Raw genomic sequence first — 21,239 nt, 5'->3', positions numbered from 1 at the left:
CCAGAGGAGACCTCCACACTGCAGCTTAGGTGGGATACCTGAGGAGGAAGATGAGCCCAGAAGAAGCTGCAGTCCTCTGGAACATGCCTGGCAGAGCAGGAGAGGGCAAGGCAGGCTCCTGACCGATGAGCTGCTTTGCCTCAGCTCCTCCAGCAGCCCTGCAGGGCGAGCCCTGGCCCTTTCTGGCTCTCACATGAGGGCTCCAGCAATCTCAGGTAAGAGCAGAAATTGGAAAGGTAACAAGCAACACTTGCACTGGGTGTTGCCAGAGCATGAAATAACTGTGGGGAACTTTTTGCTATTGTACAGCTGTGGAGAGATGAGGGGTGCAGATTTACCACATGTGTAAATTGACCATGCTGGCTGGTTCTGTGATCAGGTTGCTTTGGTTCTGATGTGATGAGTTCTTTGTTGATGCAAGTGAAGCTCGTGATGACCACGATTAACGTGTGTTTTAACAACAGATCTTAAATGTGTTTCACATGGGGCAAAGGGTGGAATGTGCTGGGTTTATGTGGCAGGGTTTTGTCAATAGGGCTGCAGAGGTGGACTCCATGGAAGAGGTGGGGACTACCCTGCCAGACCCGGCAGGCACTTGCCCCTGAAAGTGGCTTTAAGAACCGGCAAAATGCCCCATGTGGGACACACTGCTATGGATGGGCTGTGAGCCCTCATTCCTTGCCCCCTGCACTGCCCAGAGGAGTCAGAAATGAAGGGGGCCAGGTAAGGTGGTGTGCTTTTTGTGTTCTGTACCATCCAGCTATTTAACTGGCAATGTGTTAAAATAACTTTTCCAAAGTCAAGCCTGTTTTGCCTGTGACAGTAACTGGTATGTAATTTCCTCAACCCATGAGCTTTTTGATCTCATTTTCTCCCTGCCCCACTTGGAGAGGGGCATGAGCAAGTGGCTGGTGGCAGCCAGCATGGTGCCACCTTGGGGTACCAGCCAGACAGTTACCCCTGCAGCAGGGAACTGGTCTGATAGCAAAATCAGCAACAATCCTTTTGATGGAGTAAGTTGAAAAGACAACAGCACTCCTCCCCGTAATCACCATTGTACTGTCGACCCTCTCCCTCATCTTCAGGCAATGGAAGCAGCTACTAATGGAGAAGCATGACTGATGGTGCACGTCGGTTGTGGTAGTGGGGAACAAAAGAACTAGCTATGGGTCTGGCAGGGCAGTTGTAGTACTAGCAATACTTATTCCACGTGCTCTTTTCATTTGTATTTCAACTATCTATTCTTTTACAGAAGACTCGTTGTTCTGATGTCTTCTTTCAAGCAACGGGAGCCCTATCAGATTCTTCTACCTTGTAGTCCTTTTCTGCCTTGTAGCTGAGATAGCGAAGGCTCCACTTAGCATCTGGGTGGTTGCTTCCCATTCCCAGTGCAACCTGAGAGGGGGCTGTCACAGCACCAAATAGCAAAGGAAGAAGAGGGTAGAAAGCAGAGATGACAATACACCTGGTGTTCTGGACAGCCTTTTTAAAGGAAATCCTCAGGAATTCGGCAGCATAAGTAACTGCCAAATTGAAAAATCTTTAAATTAAAAGTTATTGCTGAACTTTGTTGTTAAAACTAAACTGCAATCAGATGTTTTACTGGTAAAATCTTCTACAATCCCTGTGCTATTCCGAGAACTACATTTTTTTCATGTATGAAATTTTGTAGCTCATAGAGAACAAATTAAGAAAATCTTCATACTCATTCTAAGTCCATCTCCCAAATTACCTTATTTGGAAAACTATATCATATTTTTATAAATACATTTTTAAACATGTAAGTTTCTATATTTCAGCTGGAAATATGGCTCGTCAGACTTTCAGCTTCCATTTCTCAAACCACAGCAGTAGCACTTCTGCCAGGGCACCAGGAGTATGACAACCAAGAATGTTACCTGTGGAGTTACCACTTCTGTCTTCCCGTGATCGGTCACCTTTATAATACCCCATTTATCACATTTTTAATTTTTCTTTTGGGAAGAAAAATGTATATTGAGGTGCATTCCTCATTGGGATCTTTGTCTGTTCACCAATTACTGTATTAGATGACTGTTTCTCAATGGGTTACTTGTCCATTTCCATCAAAGAACCTGCCACTCCTTGCACTGTACTTCCACCATACAAAAAGAAGATTATTTTTTTTTTTTACCATTCTGCATGATAAGCCTTCTAATAAAAACAATCAAAAAGTCATTATTTGGTTTGGGGGAAACTTTTTATATTTTTTATAGGAAAGCATGCAAGCTGTATGTATTATATTTAAGAACACTGAGATCTGATTATACTAGTAAATCCTGCTATGATTTTGTTTCAATAAACAGTCTAATTTAATCGAAAATCTATTCTTATAAACATTCTCAACGAGTTGGGGGGGGAACAAATTGCAATAAAACAAACTTAAATGTATTTGAGGGTAGATGTTTGCTACAATTCTTATTAAAGGGGGGTGAAGAATATCACAGTAAGCCCCTCTCTGGATAGCTTCATGGGCCTTTATGAAGGTACCAAAGCCAAAATTAACAAAGGGATGCTACTAAAAGTATTAGATGTTGCAGAAAACTTGAAGGTGCGTGATTTTTTGGTACTATAGGTGACCAAAGCCATCTAGACTTGTATGTAGTTCCAGCAAGTTTCAAATGTTTTATAGTTCATTTTATAGTTTAGATCTATATAAAAGACTAAGCTTTAAGGAATGCAAGCATATAACTATTATAACAGATGCCATTTTTCCAGAAATTTCTAGGCTCAAAACCATCTGTAAACTGCAGCCATGAACTTATCTATTTCAGTTCAGACAAACAGTTAGGGTCCACCAGGAGGTATTTTTATAAGACCTAGAATGATGCAGAACAGTACCTTCTTACCTGACCAAAGTACAAACAATTGGACTACTTGTAAACATGTGCACAACATGAAAATTAATTGAAAATAATCTTTGACAGCTGCATTCTTCACTAACTAAGAGCTTATCTGGAACGTGAAGTATTTTCCTAAACTTTCATAATGATGTTTTAGATCATCTTTGGAATAGTTTTCCCATTAAACTCTTACACAAAGCATAAACACAAGTAGGAAAGTTTAAATTCTAATCTAATGAAAGTTGTATTCAAGAAAAAATTGTAAAGTTGGAGAAGTTTTAATATCATTGTTAATGCATAACTGATTGAAATAAATTTCAAGGTTTATTGTGTTACTTCCTCGCCATCTTGACAGCAAGATCACATTTTCAAACATTTACATATGAACTATATGGCCAAAATGAACAACTCTGTCATTCATCTGCTTTCAACTTATGTACATCAACACACAGATTGAATGAGCAAGCTTTGCAAGCCACATGTAAATGCTCACATTTGATATTTTGATCCATACTGTCATAAGAAAAGCATCTCCCTCTCCTTATCTTACTTTCCTATTTTTAAGGCCTACATCTTCATAAATAAAACTTTTGGGTGCGGTAAAAGTAACAGTCTTTCAGGTAGTAACAGTCTTTCAGGTTGACCACGAATTTCAGTGAAATACAGTTTTTTAGAAATGTTTATTGTTAAGCATTATAGAGATATAATGCTTATAACAATGATATAATTATTATATTATTGTAATATAATAATAATTGACACAATTTTCAGGAGTCCAAGGTGCAATACCACTACCAGCTATATAAACAAGTTATTTATGTATATACTTCGCAGGTTTGAGAAAGACATAAGAGCCTGTTAATAATATCAACTATCAGAATGTGCTTATGTTGCCATAGTAGAAAATATGTCAAAACAATAAATGATACTGCTTGGAGCTTCTTATTTTTTATTCAATGGAGAAAAATATTTTTGCTTTATATTTAAGTAAAAAAAATATACATTTCCAAATATTTCACACGCAGATCCTCAAATATCAGCATTTTCCCACTAAAACAAAAAAGAAATATCAATTTCTAATTTATTTGATGCAGTTCCAAGTGATCAAGCCAAACCCTGGATTAAACCATATTAGTACATCATGCAAAAAGTTGCTTAGAACTCATTTAGACAGGAAATTTCACAGGATTTTGCATGTTTACATCTTTGCATCTTTGGAAATAGTATTACGAGCAAATGCAATAAAACCACTCTTTGCAAAGAAAATAGCCTTATTTCCACAACTACAGCTTCAGTAATGCCGTATGTTTTTTACTCCAGAGGTAAGTATCTTTCTTATCTGTTTTGTCTTCCTCAATTCTCACTTGAACGAACTAGAAATTTGCAAACAATCTGAGATGAGAAGACAGAATAAATCATGAGAAGTAGATATTGCATGTAAGACAAACTCTGAGATGACAGAGCTCAAAAAGAGGGTTAAAGAAAGAAAATGAAATAAAAATCCTGAAGTGATAGCTACAGCATCTTTTTGATTACCATGCATAAACAGCATAAAACAAAATAATTTCCAAATTAGAGAGGAAGATTTGATTAAACACAGACTTTAAATACATTCACTAGCTACACAAACAGAAAGAAAGTGTGCTGGAATTTTCAAAATGTCTCAGAATACATGAAGGAAATTATACAAATATGAAGTTCTACAGAAAAAATGTTCAATTAGAAACAAAGGCACTACACTATGAATAAAACTTCCCCATTTAGCAAAGCATTTTAAGCTATACTCTTAGTATATGCTTTCTGCAGTCTGATGAGTGATGCAGTGAATGCAAGTATGTACATTGATACTGTGCCAGCCCAGATCTAGATTAAAAAAAAAAAAAAACCTCTTTCAAGTAAAATATTTGAATTAAATAGACCAGCATTAAGACAGTGTTACAGCACTTATTACTTCCTTTCATATTACTGAATTAAAAACAATTATTATTTAAAAAAAGGGATCTGTGTGACAAGAACATACTGACATCTGCTGGCATTCTATAAACGCATTTCTCTAGATTAGGATTTAATGCCCTCAACCTTTCTTTCTTATCTACCTTGTTTGCATAACAAATTAACCTTAATAAACCAAATGTATACAATATTCTATACTTACAAATGTTAAAGTGTGCACAGGATTCTGTAGCTAAACAGTGTACAAAAACAAGCTTCTCTTTTCGTATTTTACCTCTGACGTACCACAAGAAATCATTTGTGCCTATGTTGTATAAGAATGTTTAGTGACAGGGCAGACAATTTACATTCAAATTATTATATCCCTAATTTCTTTACCAACTAAAGACCAGTATTACTAATTTACTATCCCAGCATGTAAGTAAAGCTGATGCTAAAGTTGTCACTCAGGCAAGACTCGTGCAATGGATGTACTGTTTCAGCCTAACAGCTAGCAAATTGAAAGAACAGATTTTATTTGTATTAGCACCATAACACAAGTATGTACGTATACACAACTCCGAAGCATCTAGTAAACCACCTACTGAGCGTGGTACCAAAACACATGGGAGAAGATCCACTATCCGTCTCTTGACACAATCACCACAGGTATTTTGGGTGTTTTGCTAACCAGAACATAGTCCACAGGACTGAAGAGGTTTCAAGACTACAGCATGCAAAAGGCAGAAATTCTGGTTAAGGCACAGAGTTCCTAAAGCAGCTATAATTTGGCATCATAGTGAATAAGGAATATTCTCTAATCACCATACACTTCTGAATTTCTTATTTGAAGTTTGCCATATATTCATTAATGCTTGCTGTTGGAATCATAGCTTAAAGTTTCCTCCCCCGTGTGTGCTATAATGCAAATTTATGGTTAATAATTTAAATAGAAAATAGAAGAAATTCAAAACTGTAGTTCATACTGAGTCAACAACTCAGATATGTTGCAAATACTAGAGGCATAGATTTAGTATTAGAAAAAGTGATACAAAGCATAGAATATGAACAATTTGCCGAGCTGTGCTTAGTGGAAATCTTAAATACAGTCCTTAATGTTTTGCATTTCCAAGCCAACAGTCAGCTGTAAAGTCACTCGCTTTTGACAGTTAATTAGATATATACATATCACTGAATTTCAAAGATGTGAAAGGAAATATAAAAACACCAAATTCACCTTTCTAAACCATAATTTGTCTGTATTTTCACTGTATGCACTTGTGTATTTTATTAGATGTTCAAACCAGCAGCCGTATTTCTTAGGCTAGACGTAGATTATAGAACTAGTCTAATTAGTCTAGGTTAGAAGAAGTAGCAGTAGTTTTTAAAAATGAAAATATACACAGCTCTTTTCCTTGCAAATGTGTAACTAAACTTCACAGCCCAGTAGAAAAATAAATACATTTTCCTGAGAAGCAGAGGCAGTACCAGCTTGTCTGGCTCACATTTGTACATCTCAGCCATGAAACAACAGTTCATGCAACTTTCTACATAGAGAAAGACAGCAGTACACACTAACCTTTCCAGCAAAGCAAACAGTAAATGGGAATGTAAAATCAAGTCTTCGCGGGCCCTATAGCTTGCCAGGGGACGGAGCTGACAGCCCCACTGAAACACAGAGAGGCCCAATAATGAAGCCATAAGCATTTCTGCACCGTGTACAGCATCAGCATAAGAGCAAGTAATTCATAACTGATTTCATCAGACCCAAACTACTCACATACTCCATGGCAGACACTATCCAATTCACATGTTCAACTATCATAAGAAACACGCAGGTCATACTGTGACAGTGAGGGTGACAGAGCACTGAGACAGGCTGCCCAGAGAGGTTGTGCAGTCTCCTTCCCTGGACATATTCAAAACCCGCCTGGATCAGCCTGTGCAACGTGCTCTAGGTGATCCTGCTTGGCAGGGGGGTTGGACTAGATGATCTTCAGAGGTCCCTTCCCACCATGGCCATTCTGGGATTCTGTGATCCGTCTTTCATCCCGTTTGTGCATCTTTCACAGGTGTGCAGGTTTCCACAGTCCTAAGACGAGGCACCTTACTATTTCAGCATCTCGTCTGGAAGGCCTACCCATGCTGAAGCGTCAAGGTCTAATAGTTCACTTGGAATTCCCCTTCAGTTTCCTTGTTTGAGACAGTTCTATTAAATTATTTAAAATTCTTATATATTAAACATCAGCAGAACAGATTTTAAAAAGAAACAAAAAAAAAAAAAAAGGGGGGGGGGGGGGGAATGTGGTATTAAAATCCTAAAATCCTTCTACTCTTTAAAAAGGGTTTAAAAAGAGTAAAAAGAACATCATCTGGGGTTCCCCAAAGCTACCCTCTGACTGTAGGACCACAGGACCACTGATTTTCCCCAGTCAACCCAACACATGCTGCTGCCAAAGCCATTGCACAAATATCAGCTCTGATGCATCAAAAAAAAAAGACCAGCAATTCTTAGCAATTCAGACGACTCAAAGAGCACAGATGCTTCATGTCTCAAGCTCTACTCTGAACTGCTCTGTTGTGTATTGGCAAAACTAAGGGGGGAGTAACAAGAGGAGCCCAAATGATAAACAATTAGAAGACACCAACAGTGTTTCTCTTCCCTGTTATGATCAATATTATTTCCATTTGATTTAAACAAGAGAAAATCTGTAGCTCTTTAGCTGCTTCTAGCACTAACCATATTAGCTTTGGAGATCTTCAAAGAAGACGAAATTTGAGACCAAAATATACAGCATTTTAAAAAGCAAAATAAACACTAACTGCAATGGGAGGTGTTGGTACTGCATAACTCAGCAAGTCTTTTTTATGTCAAGGTGGATGTCCTTATTAGAAGGCACCACCACCATAATCCTAAGAACTACCAATAGGACAAGTGCAGTGTTTTTGATTTAAACACATTTAGAGAACTAATGAAGGCAATTTACTGGTGAAAATTTACCTCAGCTATAGCACAGATGCATCCATTTATGCCCTGGAAAGAGCATTCATTCACAGGCAAAGCATAACCCTCTGCTAACAGACCACAGGTGCTGAATAGTTGGATTTTGACAAACAAAAGTCAGAAAACAAGTAGGAAATGAAGAGCCTGTCACCCGGCCTCACTGCTCTTGAGTTCTTCTTTACTTGAATGTATTATTTGCTTATGGACAGTGCTATCACATACCATGAAAGTTCATAACAAACTATTCTGAGGACTAGGACAATCAAGATTTCAGTCTAATTTGTATTTAATCGACTCTTGAGCAACTTGAAAGATATGATCACCTGAGAAAACTAAACTAAATAAAACCTTTGATGTAATAAATTAGTTTCCAGTATTCCTGCTTCTTGTATAAATCAGTTATAAAATATTTAATGCCTTTAGCAGGAAAAAAAAAACTATTGTAGAATCACTATCCAGTAGGAGAATTCCTACTTATGTTAGAAGTTTGGATTCACATCTTATTTTGCTAATTTTTCCTCAGGACAAATATGGAAAGAAAAAATTTTCCTCGACATCAGGACTTTTATTTTTCTTTATTCAGCCTGCTTGCAAAGCTTTTAACATAGAGAAGCATTAAATTGGCTACAATAAACATTTATTAAAACTTGCACATGTTTTAAGACACTCCTTATAAAACAACACTGATACTAAGAATACTCATGCCCAATTATTGTTCTTTTATGCAAAAAAAAAAGCAACAAGAGCAGCAACCTACCGCGCCAAATGAGGAGTATTTGTCAGGCATACAGTGTCAATCACACATCGGCTGCACCGCAGTTCATCACATTTTCAAGACAATCCGAATTTTAACTCCGTGGCAGCCGCTGTGAAGTTCACTACTCCAGTCCAGTTGACAGCAGTGAATGAAGTCACCAGTATCTGCATCACCATTAACTCTTCAGAGACGTGATTTTTGCCTGTATTACTACTGGTAATTACACAAAAGGCAGCTGAAAAGTGGCCAAGAGAGAGTCCTATGGCAACTTTCCTCTAAAAGCCAACTGATACAGGATAAGCCTTAAATACAAGCAGCTGCTGTCATCAGAAACACAGGTCAGAGACACCGGACATTTAGAGGAGGAGACACAAAAGATTTGGTACAATATGTAACACGTTGGTACTTTGTGTATACCTGTTGGTGTACAATGTGCGTTGTTTATGCATGTGCTCACGTGTGTGACTACAGCAACACGTTACTCACATGTGCCACTGATGCTCATCAGCAGTGCACTGATGTTCTTTCAAAAGGTATTTTACCGTGTATGTCAAACTGTTCGTTCTATTACCCTTCATCATTTATTCCTCCACTGTAAAAGTACTGACAAAGCTGACAAAACCTAAAAAAAAGTAAGTTTCTCCATGTCAGTCTATCAGACATTGTGCACGACACAGTGATTTGCAGTTACAGCCCTCCCCCTGCAACTTCTGTCAGAGGCAAACTGAGAGCAACAAACTATGAAAAGAAATACATAGACGTTCAAAGCATTTTGAATTCTTGTATTCTCAGAACAATAGCTCTTTCAGACCCCCGTGTTATTACAATGCCTCATGCAAACCTTCCTTCCTTGCCTTTTTGCTAAACAGCAGTTTTAGCAAAACTAGATGGCTGCAAGGCTAGCAAAAATAAAACTTAATTGCTACTTCTACCTTGGTAGCTCCAGAACCAACAGAGAAGAATAAAAAAGAAAATCTGAACTGGCAAAGTGCCACATTTAGGGAATACACATATTAAAAAGGCTAACATGATACGTCTGCAAAGATCTGTTTTTTTTCTTTCAAAGTAGAAATAATTCTACTAAATACAAATGGAGACTGTAATATATAAATAGTACAAGACTAGTGTATTTTTTTAGAAGAAAAAAACTTTAAATTGACCAGGAAAGCCTTTCCATTTCTCTTCATTGTAGCAAGCAAATTTGACAGAGCTCTCAGTGTAAAACCTAAGATTAAAAAGTGCAAAAGCCAAAATGGTCTGATTTGTAAAGAAACTAGAACAATACTATGGGCGCCGGGAACAGAAGGATGGGCATTTTTATTTAAAATAAGACATTCTTATGACTTGGTCATGTGTAATTTTTAGCTATTTGTTTTTATTTATCGTTTACTGTCTTGTTCTGTATCATGTATTACTGATAAGTTATATATTTTGTATAGAGCTTACAAGGAAATTGTATCTTCCTAAATGTGATCACTTTAAAATATTTTCAAAAAAGACCGAAACAAACAAATAAATTATTCTTTTAATCAGAGACAGTGTTGCTGCTCAGGACCTCCGAGAAGGTACCACGACCTCACTGTACTTGCCAGCTGTCTCCAGGGGGCCCGCACAATCCTACAGAACCTCACAGGACTGCACAGGGCTATTAGGAGGCACTCCTGACACACAACATCAAATAAGCACCTCACATCTAGATATAATAACATACTTAGGTTTCTCTGCAGGCAATTTTGTACATAATGAGATTTCTAAGAACCCTTAAGTCCTTTTGAAAATCCACTCACTTTGCAACCACATACATATCTTATCTGGATACAATGAAATGAAGTTTGGGTTAACTCAAGGCAAGATCAAAACAAGAGGCTGAAACCTGACTTAACACGGAAAACCTCAGGCTAACCGAATTATAGGGGAAACAACTCAGAAGTGTTATCACCAAGAGTTGAATACATACTTTTGCTGCAATAATGGCAATTGCTGAAAACCGAACCCTACCCAAAATGATAAGGAGGCCAAACTCTATGACTGTATCATTCTGTTCATTTGAACCAGTATGTCCCAACAAGCTCTGATTCATCAGCTCATTCACTGGATATGACAGTTTACAAAGTGAGGAGGAAAGATCCTATCGGCACCAAAGCTGACTGATCTTAAGGCGTTTTACAGTGGGAGGAGTAAAACATGCCTTCCATATCAAAGAAGATAGGATTTTTGAATAAGGCTTATACAAAGCAAAAGGATCTCTTTGTCCATCGCACCGCAAAGTGCTCTTTGCAGCGGGCTACAAATAAGGCACTGACCTGCTCCACCTGACAACAGGGCTCTATCGCTGATGTTTCCCATCATGCCATAAAATACTTAATAATTGGTTACAATCGTAAGTGATTCTGAACAGATTCAGCATTGACCAAAATGAAAGCAACATTGTAAAACAAAGAAAGGAATGAAAACATAAACAAAGCTCACGGGTAGGTATCAGAGATTGGAAACCAGTAATAATGAAATAACCTTTATTTAAGTTGAGGACATTCACAATGAAGCAAGTGTGCAAAACATGCAATATAGTCAATTTTTGTATTGGCAGGAGCTCAATAGTTGTAATGACAGGGGAAACCCAATCGGTCCCCCGTGGAGGCAGCTGCAGACTAACATATTATCACGATGGCAACAGAGAAGAGGTCATCACAAAGTGAAGAAGCCATTGGAGAGTGTCCTAAATTAAGAAGTGGGAAAAGACGGTCTAATATCACGGAAAGATCAGGAGGATATCTAGATCCATTAATCTTCCTGCTGAGTAACTCTGTGTCGCTCAATTCAAACTGCACTCTGGGACTTTCTTAGCATTTATATTGTTGCAGACTTAAACTGGGTATCACCATGTGGTAGATGACATTTTAGGCAGTTCATCTCAGAAGCTGGAGGAAAGGACATTTAAGTAACTACTCACACACGGAGTGGACTGTCTGTGGTGGAGTGAGAATTTTTTTTTAGCCTAGAGCTTTAGCGTAGAGTTTCATTGTAGCAGAAGACAGTATTTCATCAAACTATTTCCTGTGCCACTGAACAAAGACAACAACGCGACAGCATGACTTGAACCGATGCTTTCTCCGTCCTTCCCACCAAAGAAGCCAGACTAAGTTCTGTGTCCAGGCAACACAGTATGTTGCAATCCCAAGGCAAAGTGCTTACAGAATTTACCTAACTTTGAAGATGGAAGATTATTCTGCAATGAGTGTTTTCATAAGGTATTCTATATTTTATATAGGGACTGTTGACAGGATCTTCATTTACCATCAAGTTCATTGCTCAAGGAAATAGCTCCATAACATTGCATAATCCCTATTTTTGTAAGAAAAATGTAAGAGTTTATCTTGAGTGTTTATTTTGCTACCCACAGTTATTATTATGTTTTATTTTCAACCAGCAGCCCAAAAAAAAATCTATCTGGTTTTGCCACTACTATATCAAAAAACAATACTTGTAAGAAAAGTGCATTTTTTTGGCCAGGGCAGACAAAAATATCAATATTGGCTTTGTCACAGAATGCCAAGCCTTTTTCTTGGATCAGTGCCATTCAATATTGTCTGTTTCTCTCTTCTCAAACTATAAAATGTTGATCCCATACAACATACGGTGAAAAAAATCAGACATCTAAGACCTATTTAATAAAACAACAAGTTCACAAGATAAATACAGAAACTCCAAAAGTGGCTATCCAAGGACCAGTACTGCCTGTTCATCAGCCATGATACGTCTGTAAAGTAAACTGTCTGTATACAATGAACAGAGATATAGGAGACATGTTTTTTCAAGACAGCAAGACTATTACACAACATTTCAAGATCCAGGCTTGTTTGTGGTTCATTAAAGACTTAACATGAATTTTTTCTACCAAAATGCAAAACTCCACACTGTATTGTCACTTTTTGTAAGATGATAGTTTGTATGTGTAACCTTTTTCTGCATGTTTCTTCTCATGTGTGAGCTACAGATATGTGAAAGCAAGCCCAAAAAATACCCCAAAGACAGACCACAGAGCAACCTAGGTGTAAACCAGCCAACTGCAACAGCATTGGGCTTTCTCACCAGGGCAGTACATCCAAATTCACTGCTCTTTTATCTCATGTGATGATGGTGTTGATTTTAATATATCAAATCTTTTTTCCTGTTATTTTTAACACAACTGCCCAGTAAGACTAGATTTTATTCGACCTGTGTACTTCTCTACAACTGCTTTAAGAAAACTTTGATTTGAAATAATAGTTTAAAATATTTCTACCCACACTTTCACATATGGATGCCTTCAGAACAGCACACATTCGGAGTTGAAATTTTCTACCTCAAGTTTGTTTCCTGAACTTCTCAGGAAACAAAATGTATTTTCAGGCTGGCTTCTTGTTGTTCTGATCATACAGTATTTGCTCATGTGTAAAAAGGAGACTGAATGCAGAGAGAATAAAATTCATAGAAATGCTGTGGAACAGCAAACAATTAGAAGAGCAAGACCCTATGAAGAGTACATCGACATGTACTCACACATTGCTAAATGCTAGAAATCCAGCAGAAAAGTGACTAATAAATGCCATAAAGGAAAAGTTTTAGTCACAACTAGCACCCTGACACACTCAAAATCAGTGAACTACAAAACACAGAAGGAAGCCAGACTCACTACCTCTAGCTCTCACTGCTACTTGTTTAATGATGAGGTTTAAAAATAGCAATTGCTTAAATATATTATGTTGTTTCCTTGTCATTCTTTTTGTTGTTGTTTTGTACCCTGAACTTTATCCAGGGTTGTACCTGCAGGGTTGAACCCAGATGTTTTGTCAACCACGAGAATATGCATCTTGTTGGAGTGCTTGCAACGCTGGCCACAAACAGCTGCATCTGGTCCTACAGTCCCCATCATGCCACTTACCTTAAAAGTGATTTAGTTTTGCATGTTTGCCTTTTAACACAACCCAGGCCTCTCAGCTCTACCTACTGTAACAATATTCCCACCTGCATTTCTATCTGAAGTAGAATGACAATTACGTTAATGGCCACGAATTTGCTCAGTGATTTTCACAGCAGCTTGAGTGACTGCAGTCAGCCTCGCACTGACACTCCCCGTTCATGGTACAGCGCTTCCCACTCCCGACAGCTGTCTTAATTTTAAGGCAGTGTATTGCATAGCTAGGCAGTAAGGCATCTGTCAATCTGAATTCATGTATTTACCCTCCTCCTTTCAGAGAATTAGCTGCAATACCATCCTGCTATTTGGAAACAAAGGATTTTAACAACTGCATCCAAAGTTGCAAAATGTTCTGGGTTTTTGTTGGTGGTGGTTTTTTAACTAGCCTCATAAAAATTGCAAGAGTTTTAGAATTGTATACGTGTTTTCTATCACAGAATCTTCAAACATTTTTTACATTTCTGAAAGGAACATGCAAAATTCCTAACAGTTACTTTCCCCTTTAAAAGAGCCAAACAGTTCATACTTCAAAATTAACTTCAGAAACAATCAAGAATTTCTGAATATTCATGAAAAACTCCACTTACAAGTATTCTTGCTTCTGGAGAGGTTCTATGCAAAGTACAAAATCAGGAGGAGAACAGAGGAAGCCCAGACTGGGTGTTAGGAAAAGCTTCTTCACCGAGAGGATGGTCAGGCACTGGCACAGGCTCCCCAGGGCAGTGCTCAGAGGCCGAGCCTGCCAGAGTGCAAGGAGCATTTTGACAGCGCCCTTAGATAGATGGTTTAACTCTTAGGTTGTGCTGTGCAGAGCCAGGCGTTGGACTCGATGATCCTTTTGGGTCCCTTCTAACTCAGGATTTTCTATGATTCTATGATTAAACTACACCTACCTTGCAAAAAAACAAAACTTCTGAAGTCTGACAAGCACATCTTTGGCATTCAATGTTGCTTGATATCTAATTGTATTCCACACTGTGAATCAAACATGACTGCTTTGTTGTGCTCTTCAGAATGTTACATGTGCTTCAGTGCTGCTGCTATATAACACCGTGAAATCCCAGCATCCCAAAAGTGTTCTCCTGTGTCAGGTAAGATTTCCTTCTGGTTTACTTTCATTTTTCTGCACATCAACTAAAAGGACACAAATAAAATGATCTCATTTGCAGTAAGTTGTAGATTTTGGCATATTAAAATTTAGCAAAATAATACAGTTATGAAAAGTGTAATAAATACTGATAGACAACTTCATAAATCTTTTCCTTTTTAATCATAAATGCATATGTTTGAACAGGTGGTAAGATCAGTACCTACTTATACTACATTCAGGAACACAGAACGTGAAGTTTCAGAGATGGCACTACACTTCTGAGAAGAATTTGCACTGGAAAATAATGATGGGTACTGAAAAAATCTAGCATTTATTTAAAAGAATTAAACTAACATAAATAAGTGCAACTAAGAAAAAAAATAAAAACAAAAAGCAACAATAAAAAAATAAAGAGTTCCCATTAATTACTTGTGAAAGGATCCTCAGAGATAGGATCTTTCTGCTTTCAAGAAATACTGCAGTTATTTATTCAAATTTTGCACAATCCAGCCAATAGTAGATCTGCCACTAATTTCAATGACTTCACAATCACAGATAACCACCTAATCTTCTGTTTGCTATTTTAAGACCTGCCTATTCACTTGTTTCCAAACTCTTCAGTTTTTCTCCCATACTATTTTTACAAACGAGCATCTCCAGACTCCTCCTACATGAAACAGGAACAAGATACAAGAGAACAGTATGTATACACTGTTCTGTCAGATGCACAAAATGAATCATTAAAAGAAAATATTTTTCAGCTGCTCTATTCTCTCAAGCTGTAGTATTGTATATCAGTCTCAATTAAGGTAATTAAGGTAGGTTTTGTTTTTTGTTTTCAGTGTAATACAGCTTTTAGAAACTGTATGTTAAACATACATATGCCTTCCACAACTGTAAGTAATATATCTCCTTGTGGTCAGGGAATTCCATCTTCACAGTATATAATGCTGATAATTAGTTTTAAAAATCAGATATTGCCATTTCAAAGCTACAGCATGATAAATTAGTGGTGCTGAATTACTGAACTCAGCGATTGGTCTCTTCTGTCCACAGCTTCGCCCACACCAAGTGAATGCTGAACAGCTCTTCTGGTCTGAAACGCAGCTTACCTGTCCACACAAAGTGAGACTGAGGATACAATTTCCATTAAGTCCTTCCTAAAAACTGTATTGGTATATGATTCCTGGAGACGTTTATGGTAATTTTTGCTTATTAATTGCTCACTTCTGGCCACAAGTACTATTTTTACCTCTACCACAGTATCAAGCCCAACAAAATTTCCATAAACCTTATGGAAATGTCACATACCGAGGCCCAAGCTACTAGATGAGAACAGGAACGCCAACTTACCTTTTAAGTTGTTTAAGCACTAACTTGCTTAATTCACATACTGAAACAGAGATTGGCTTCATACAGAAAACACATTTGCAACCATACACCACCACCACATTTCCCATCCTCTGCCTGCAATGTCACATTAGGGTGAGCATTTGTAATGTGGATTGTGGTTGCTCTATCAGGAACAACCTGAAGGGATAGACACAAAACAGCCCCTCCACTGCAGGACGCCACGGCCAAGTGAGTAACTGCAGGGATATCTCTTTGGGGGAATTTCTGTCATGTTACTCACCTGCTGGCAGCAACTGGAATACTTTATTGTAATTTTGTTTTTCTACCATGTCTTGATAAACAGCATCAGTAAATATCTTTATATACAAACACATCATTGCTACAGAGCACTAAGTATCTAAAATGTACCCATAATAATGATGTCAAGTGCTTTTTCATTAAAAAAATAAAAAACACCAACCAACCAAACAACAACAACAAAAGAACAGTCCATCCATGGAGCTTAAAGTGTACATCCACTCAGTTTATTTTTCACTAGAGTCAATTTTGTGATCTCACCAAAACCCAGCAATACTAAAACCTATACCAAACAGATAAACATGGTTCTTACATTTCTTCCACTCCTATTCCTAGAATACTAATAATGGTAATAATTTATTTTTTAGTCAGTAGTAGTAGTAGTAAGAGTCATATAAATGTACACACCCAATACTTTTACTGCACTGTCACTAATCTCCAGAGAACACAAAAGACTGGGGAGATGCAGGCAAAATACCTTTCCTGAAGAAGAAAGGTCCCAGTCTTTCTAAGTGCTGCTACAGCTGGATGCCCAGCCAGCGCTGTCCTGACATGAAGGCACAGGCCACCTGGAAAAGTCAGCAAATACGTGGGACTGGCAGAAAAGCAGCAGGTCCTCCAGAAAGCAGTAAGAAGTACTGAGAGAGGGACTACCTGTGCTTACCGGGGGGACAGACAGTTTGGAGGGAACAAGAAAAAATGAAGAAAGAGCATAGACTAAGAAGAAAACATGAGGTGAAATAAATAAGCAAATAGCAAAAGCAGGAGGAGCTAAAGCAAGGAGAAGGGGCATAGAGGAAGCACACGAACCTCCAAGAGAGATGACACAGGTGTAAACTGGTCATGCCCTGGGCAGACAGACTGCCTGCCCGAGTGACCGAGTCCCCTTCAGTCCTGCTATCCCCTGCTTTAGCTTCAAAGGGGATTTGTGGAGGGCTGCAGCTTGGGAATTAAGAGTAAACTTCAAAACCCAGCAGCACTGGCAGCCGTGGCCTACAGACATCCCATTCTCCCTCCTCTGCAGTAATCAGCAGTGCATGCTAGTAAGGGAGAGAGAGCAGACACTGCTACAATAATTCACAGTGCTGTGAATCGAACCTTGCAGTCCTACATGCATGCTCGTATTTTACACTGGAGAAGTATCACAATATGAATCCAAGAATTAACAATTCCATGCTCTTCCTCGACACTTGACTCCTGCCAGTATTTCTGTCATTTAAGGCTATCTTTTTATGAAAGCCAGAAAAGCACCCTCAGCGCCTCAAGAACACAAAGTACTGCAATTACAAGAACTATGAAAATCATCAGCATTCTGTGCATTTTATTCATTATATTTGTCAGCTATATTACTGATAGCTAAGTACTAATTGAGAAAAAAAAAAACTACAGTCTTGACAACTATAAACACAGACTTCATTTCAGGAAATGCCACATATTTTTAAACTGTATCTACCAGAAGAACAAATGGTAAATGAAACTTGGGTAGCCAAGCCTTTAAAGCCTACCTGAGAGTTCAGCAAATTTGGACCATAAGCACAAATGCTACATAGCTTCCCAAAACCTCATGAATTCAAAACTGTTCAAGTAAAAGAAAATAAAATAGGCTAAAACTACCATAGTTTGAGCTATTCTAAATCGCTACTGTAAACCTGATAACCAGAGCATGTGATACCAAATACTTTCTTAGAAATGATCTATTCAGATAGGCATGGAAAACTCACCCCCCCACCCCATCCCAGCCACTCTTCCCAATAGGCATTTTGTCAAACAGCTATGACTGTTTGGTCTCTAAAAAAAAAAGAATTATTTGATTGTGAAATGAGGAATAACTTCATTTCAGATTGTAATACTTCCATGATCATCAATCTCCACCACAGAATGCAAAAATCTCACTTCTACTTTTATATTCCATGCATGTAGTTGTTTTCACACTTCTAAATGACAAATGTAACACACAGTATATCTCCTCTCTTAATTAAGTCCAGAATGAGAAGGGAAGGAAGGGACTTTACATTCTTGGGACCCCATCTTCTAGGTCTATTATACCTTAAAATTCAATTCCCATTGAATAAGCTGCATTTTATTTAAAGTGAAAAAACCGGTCATCGCTGCCCTACGCGAGGCTCAAGCACGCTACGTCACATTTGCAAGTCAGAGCAGAAAAACAAAAGTTGCAGATTTGGACAAGATCTTTCACACTCTGCTGATGTGAATCACTTCAAACTTTAGACTGCATTTGTCTCACCATCTGTGTGCGCCATGGCAAGTTGGCAGCTCCATCTCCAACAGCCATATTACAGATTTGGGCAATGTCGAGCGCGTGCCCCTGTCACACCTGCAGACGCGTGCTGCTGCTGCTGAAAGCGGCAGCCCAGGTGGAGCTACCTGTGCATGTAAAACACGCGTAGTGTGCCTTCACCTAGTGAACGTGTACGCAGGCAACACGGACACCTGCTTTCTGATGGAACCATGCAGGAGAAAATGAAATGATGAATAGCCTAGGTTGTAGGTAACCACCGGTGACTTACAGGCAAGTACTTTTCCGGCAGCCGAGCATCTCCCCTCTTCCAGCCAGCAACTCGCCTGAACACCGGCTGGCCATTTTCTCGCACTGCCTTGTTTTGGGCCCCACCTCCCGCGCCCGCCGCCTCCCTCCCGCCTTCCCCGTGAAGGGCTCGGCCGGGGCCCCGCCGCCTCTCGCTCCCTCCCGCAGCCCCGGCTGCGCGACCCCCGCCCGGGCCGCCCCGGAAACTTTCGGGGAGCGACACCTCCTGCCCCGGCCCCCCCTCCTCGATCCCCTCTCCGCGGGGCCGCGACCGAACTCACCATAAAGAGGAGGGCGGCGACCGCGGCGCCTCTCCCGTCCGAAGCCAGCGGCCGCGCCGGGAAAGTGGCAGCGGGACGCGGCTCCCCGCCGCCGCCGCCGCCGCCTCAGCCCTTCCCCGCCCTCCCGGCTGCGCGCCGCGCCCCCCCCGCCGCCGCCGCCCGGTAGCGGAGCCCCCGGCCCGCCCGCGGGCTGAGCGGGCAGCGGCGGCCGGTGGAGGGGGCGAGCGAAGCGGGCGGCTTCCCGCTGCTGCGCTGTGCCGTGGCCACCGGGAGCCCCGCGGCGCTCGGGCAGGGACCTGGCCGGCTGTGGGCGGAGGCGCTGCCTCTCGCCAGCCTCCGCCGAAAGTGGCTCCGGAGCGGGGCGAGCGGGCGGAGGTGACCTTCAAGCCCGGCGGGGGCTCCGCGGCCGGGCTCGGCGGCCGCGCGGCGGCGCCCGGGTGCCCGGCGGCTCCCTGAGGCGCGGCCCGCGGGGCCCCGCCGCGCACGGCGGCACCGGGGGGCGGCGAGCAGCGGCCGCGGCCGGGCCGCGCGGCGGCACCGCCTCGCTTCGGCGGCGGCGGCGCGGTCACAACTTTTTGTCCGCAGGGGTCTGGCCGGTCCTGGGGGCTGCTGTCCCGGCAGCCTGGGGCGGCGGCCGAAGCCCTTGTGGGTGCGGGAAGCCGGCGAGGGGCTCGAAGAAGCGACGCCAAGCGCCGCTTGGGAAGGCGCTGGGCAGAAGGGTGCCCTTGGCGCTAGGCGGGCATCTCTGCCTGCCGCCTCCCGGCCGAAGGAAAGCACGTCCTGCTCCAATTCCAGCGCTCAGCTAGTGAGAAGAGCATCGCCGCGTCCCTCAGCGCGGGGACTGCCGTTGTATCGCGCTGGCAGGAGCCCTTCATGAGAAAGTTTGAGGGAAAAAAATAAAAAAATAAACATCAAGACCCGCCAGAACGCTGGCTCGTCCTTTCCAATACATTAATTCTGTAATGATCAAACATCTTTGTGCTGCGCAACCTCCGGTTGATAAATTAATGCCACTGGGATTTAATTCAACGTGTCACTTGTGTCAATCACACGTGGGTGCTCTGAGGATTAGAGCAAGACAGGCTACCCCTCGTGGCTTAGGAGTAGGGGGTGGCTTTAGGTATGTGGAATTAAAAGGGAAAACGGTAATAATAGTGCAGCTGATGTGAGGAAGCCAGCTTCAAATCCTAAACATATGAGAATATGATTATTTAAAAAATGCTTTCCATGAGTAATGTACTTATAAATTCTTTCATCTGTGCTGAAAATAAATACAGCCACAGTATTTTTAAGTTCAACTGTAGATTGCACAGACGACATACACAGAAGTAGCTCAAACACAAATACCTGTAACCCAGGACTTCTATTCGTGGCTTGGGGCTTGGCCTGTTTCTTTTGCTACTTATTAAAGTAGCAGGAGTGACGTTTGTTCCCCTAAGTACTGAAAGCGGGACTGCTCAGGAATGTACCAAGTCACACTAGTTCATGGAGCAGGGTTGTTTTAAGCAGTAAATTCAGAATTTTCTACTCCTCATCATACATGAAACTGTTAAACTAAGGGCTGGAAACCTTCAGCTCCAAACTGCTTAAATCTGTCAGATTACTGAGATGTATGAAGTCAGCCATGCATGCATTTTCAGGATCAAAATCTAAATTATCAAGTTATTGCACCAGATTCTCTGATAATGCATGTCCCACTTCGTGACCCAGGCTGGTTGATCCCTTTTGATTGCATTGGAAGACCCCAAAATGGATCTTTAAATCCACCCCGTTAGTTTCCTGCATTTCTTACTTCAGCCTTCTAATTCACTCTAAAACCAAACCCAAGAAGGCTACAGGAGGCTTGTATGTCCAATAGACATAAACTGGCAGCCAAAACATTATCCTAAAGTTCTTTAAACTACTATAAAATGATTTTACAGTTATTCTCGGCAGTCGAAGAGATCTAAACCATATTTACTGATATGCGTGTGAGAAAGTGGTATTAGTAAAAGATCAGAAAGTGTAAATTAAACACAATTCCCAAGGACAGAAACAGGTTTTTAGTGCCAGAAAAATCTGCCTCGGAGGGTCACCTAGTCCCTTTGTGCTCGAGACCAGGAGAACTCTAACTGTGCCATTCCTAATTCATTCCTGAAAATCTTTGGTAATGAAGATTCAGC

General features: G+C 40.5%; 1 protein-coding gene across 3 annotated transcripts in view; it reads right to left on the bottom strand.

Annotated features, from left to right (window-relative positions):
* Nucleotides 1-19,189, bottom strand: part of RBFOX1 (RNA binding fox-1 homolog 1) — an 861,472-nt gene extending 842,283 nt beyond the window's left edge. For 2 of the 3 annotated variants that reach the window (XM_040574360.1, XM_040574366.1), the window contains exon 1: nucleotides 19,078-19,189. In XM_040574360.1, the coding sequence (XP_040430294.1) occupies nucleotides 19,078-19,080 (3 nt within the window). In that variant the 5' untranslated portion in view covers nucleotides 19,081-19,189. Of the gene's footprint in view, nucleotides 1-6,372; nucleotides 6,405-19,077 lie in introns of those variants that run through there. The other variant, XM_040574385.1, reaches the window with a different exon arrangement.
* Nucleotides 19,190-21,239: the final 2,050 nt, after the last annotated feature.

This window comes from Cygnus olor, chromosome 15 (genome assembly GCF_009769625.2).
Source record: "Cygnus olor isolate bCygOlo1 chromosome 15, bCygOlo1.pri.v2, whole genome shotgun sequence".
NCBI classification, from domain to species: Eukaryota; Metazoa; Chordata; class Aves; order Anseriformes; family Anatidae; genus Cygnus; species Cygnus olor.
Note: the sequence above shows the minus strand (reverse complement) of the source record. Positions and strands in the feature narration are given on the sequence as shown.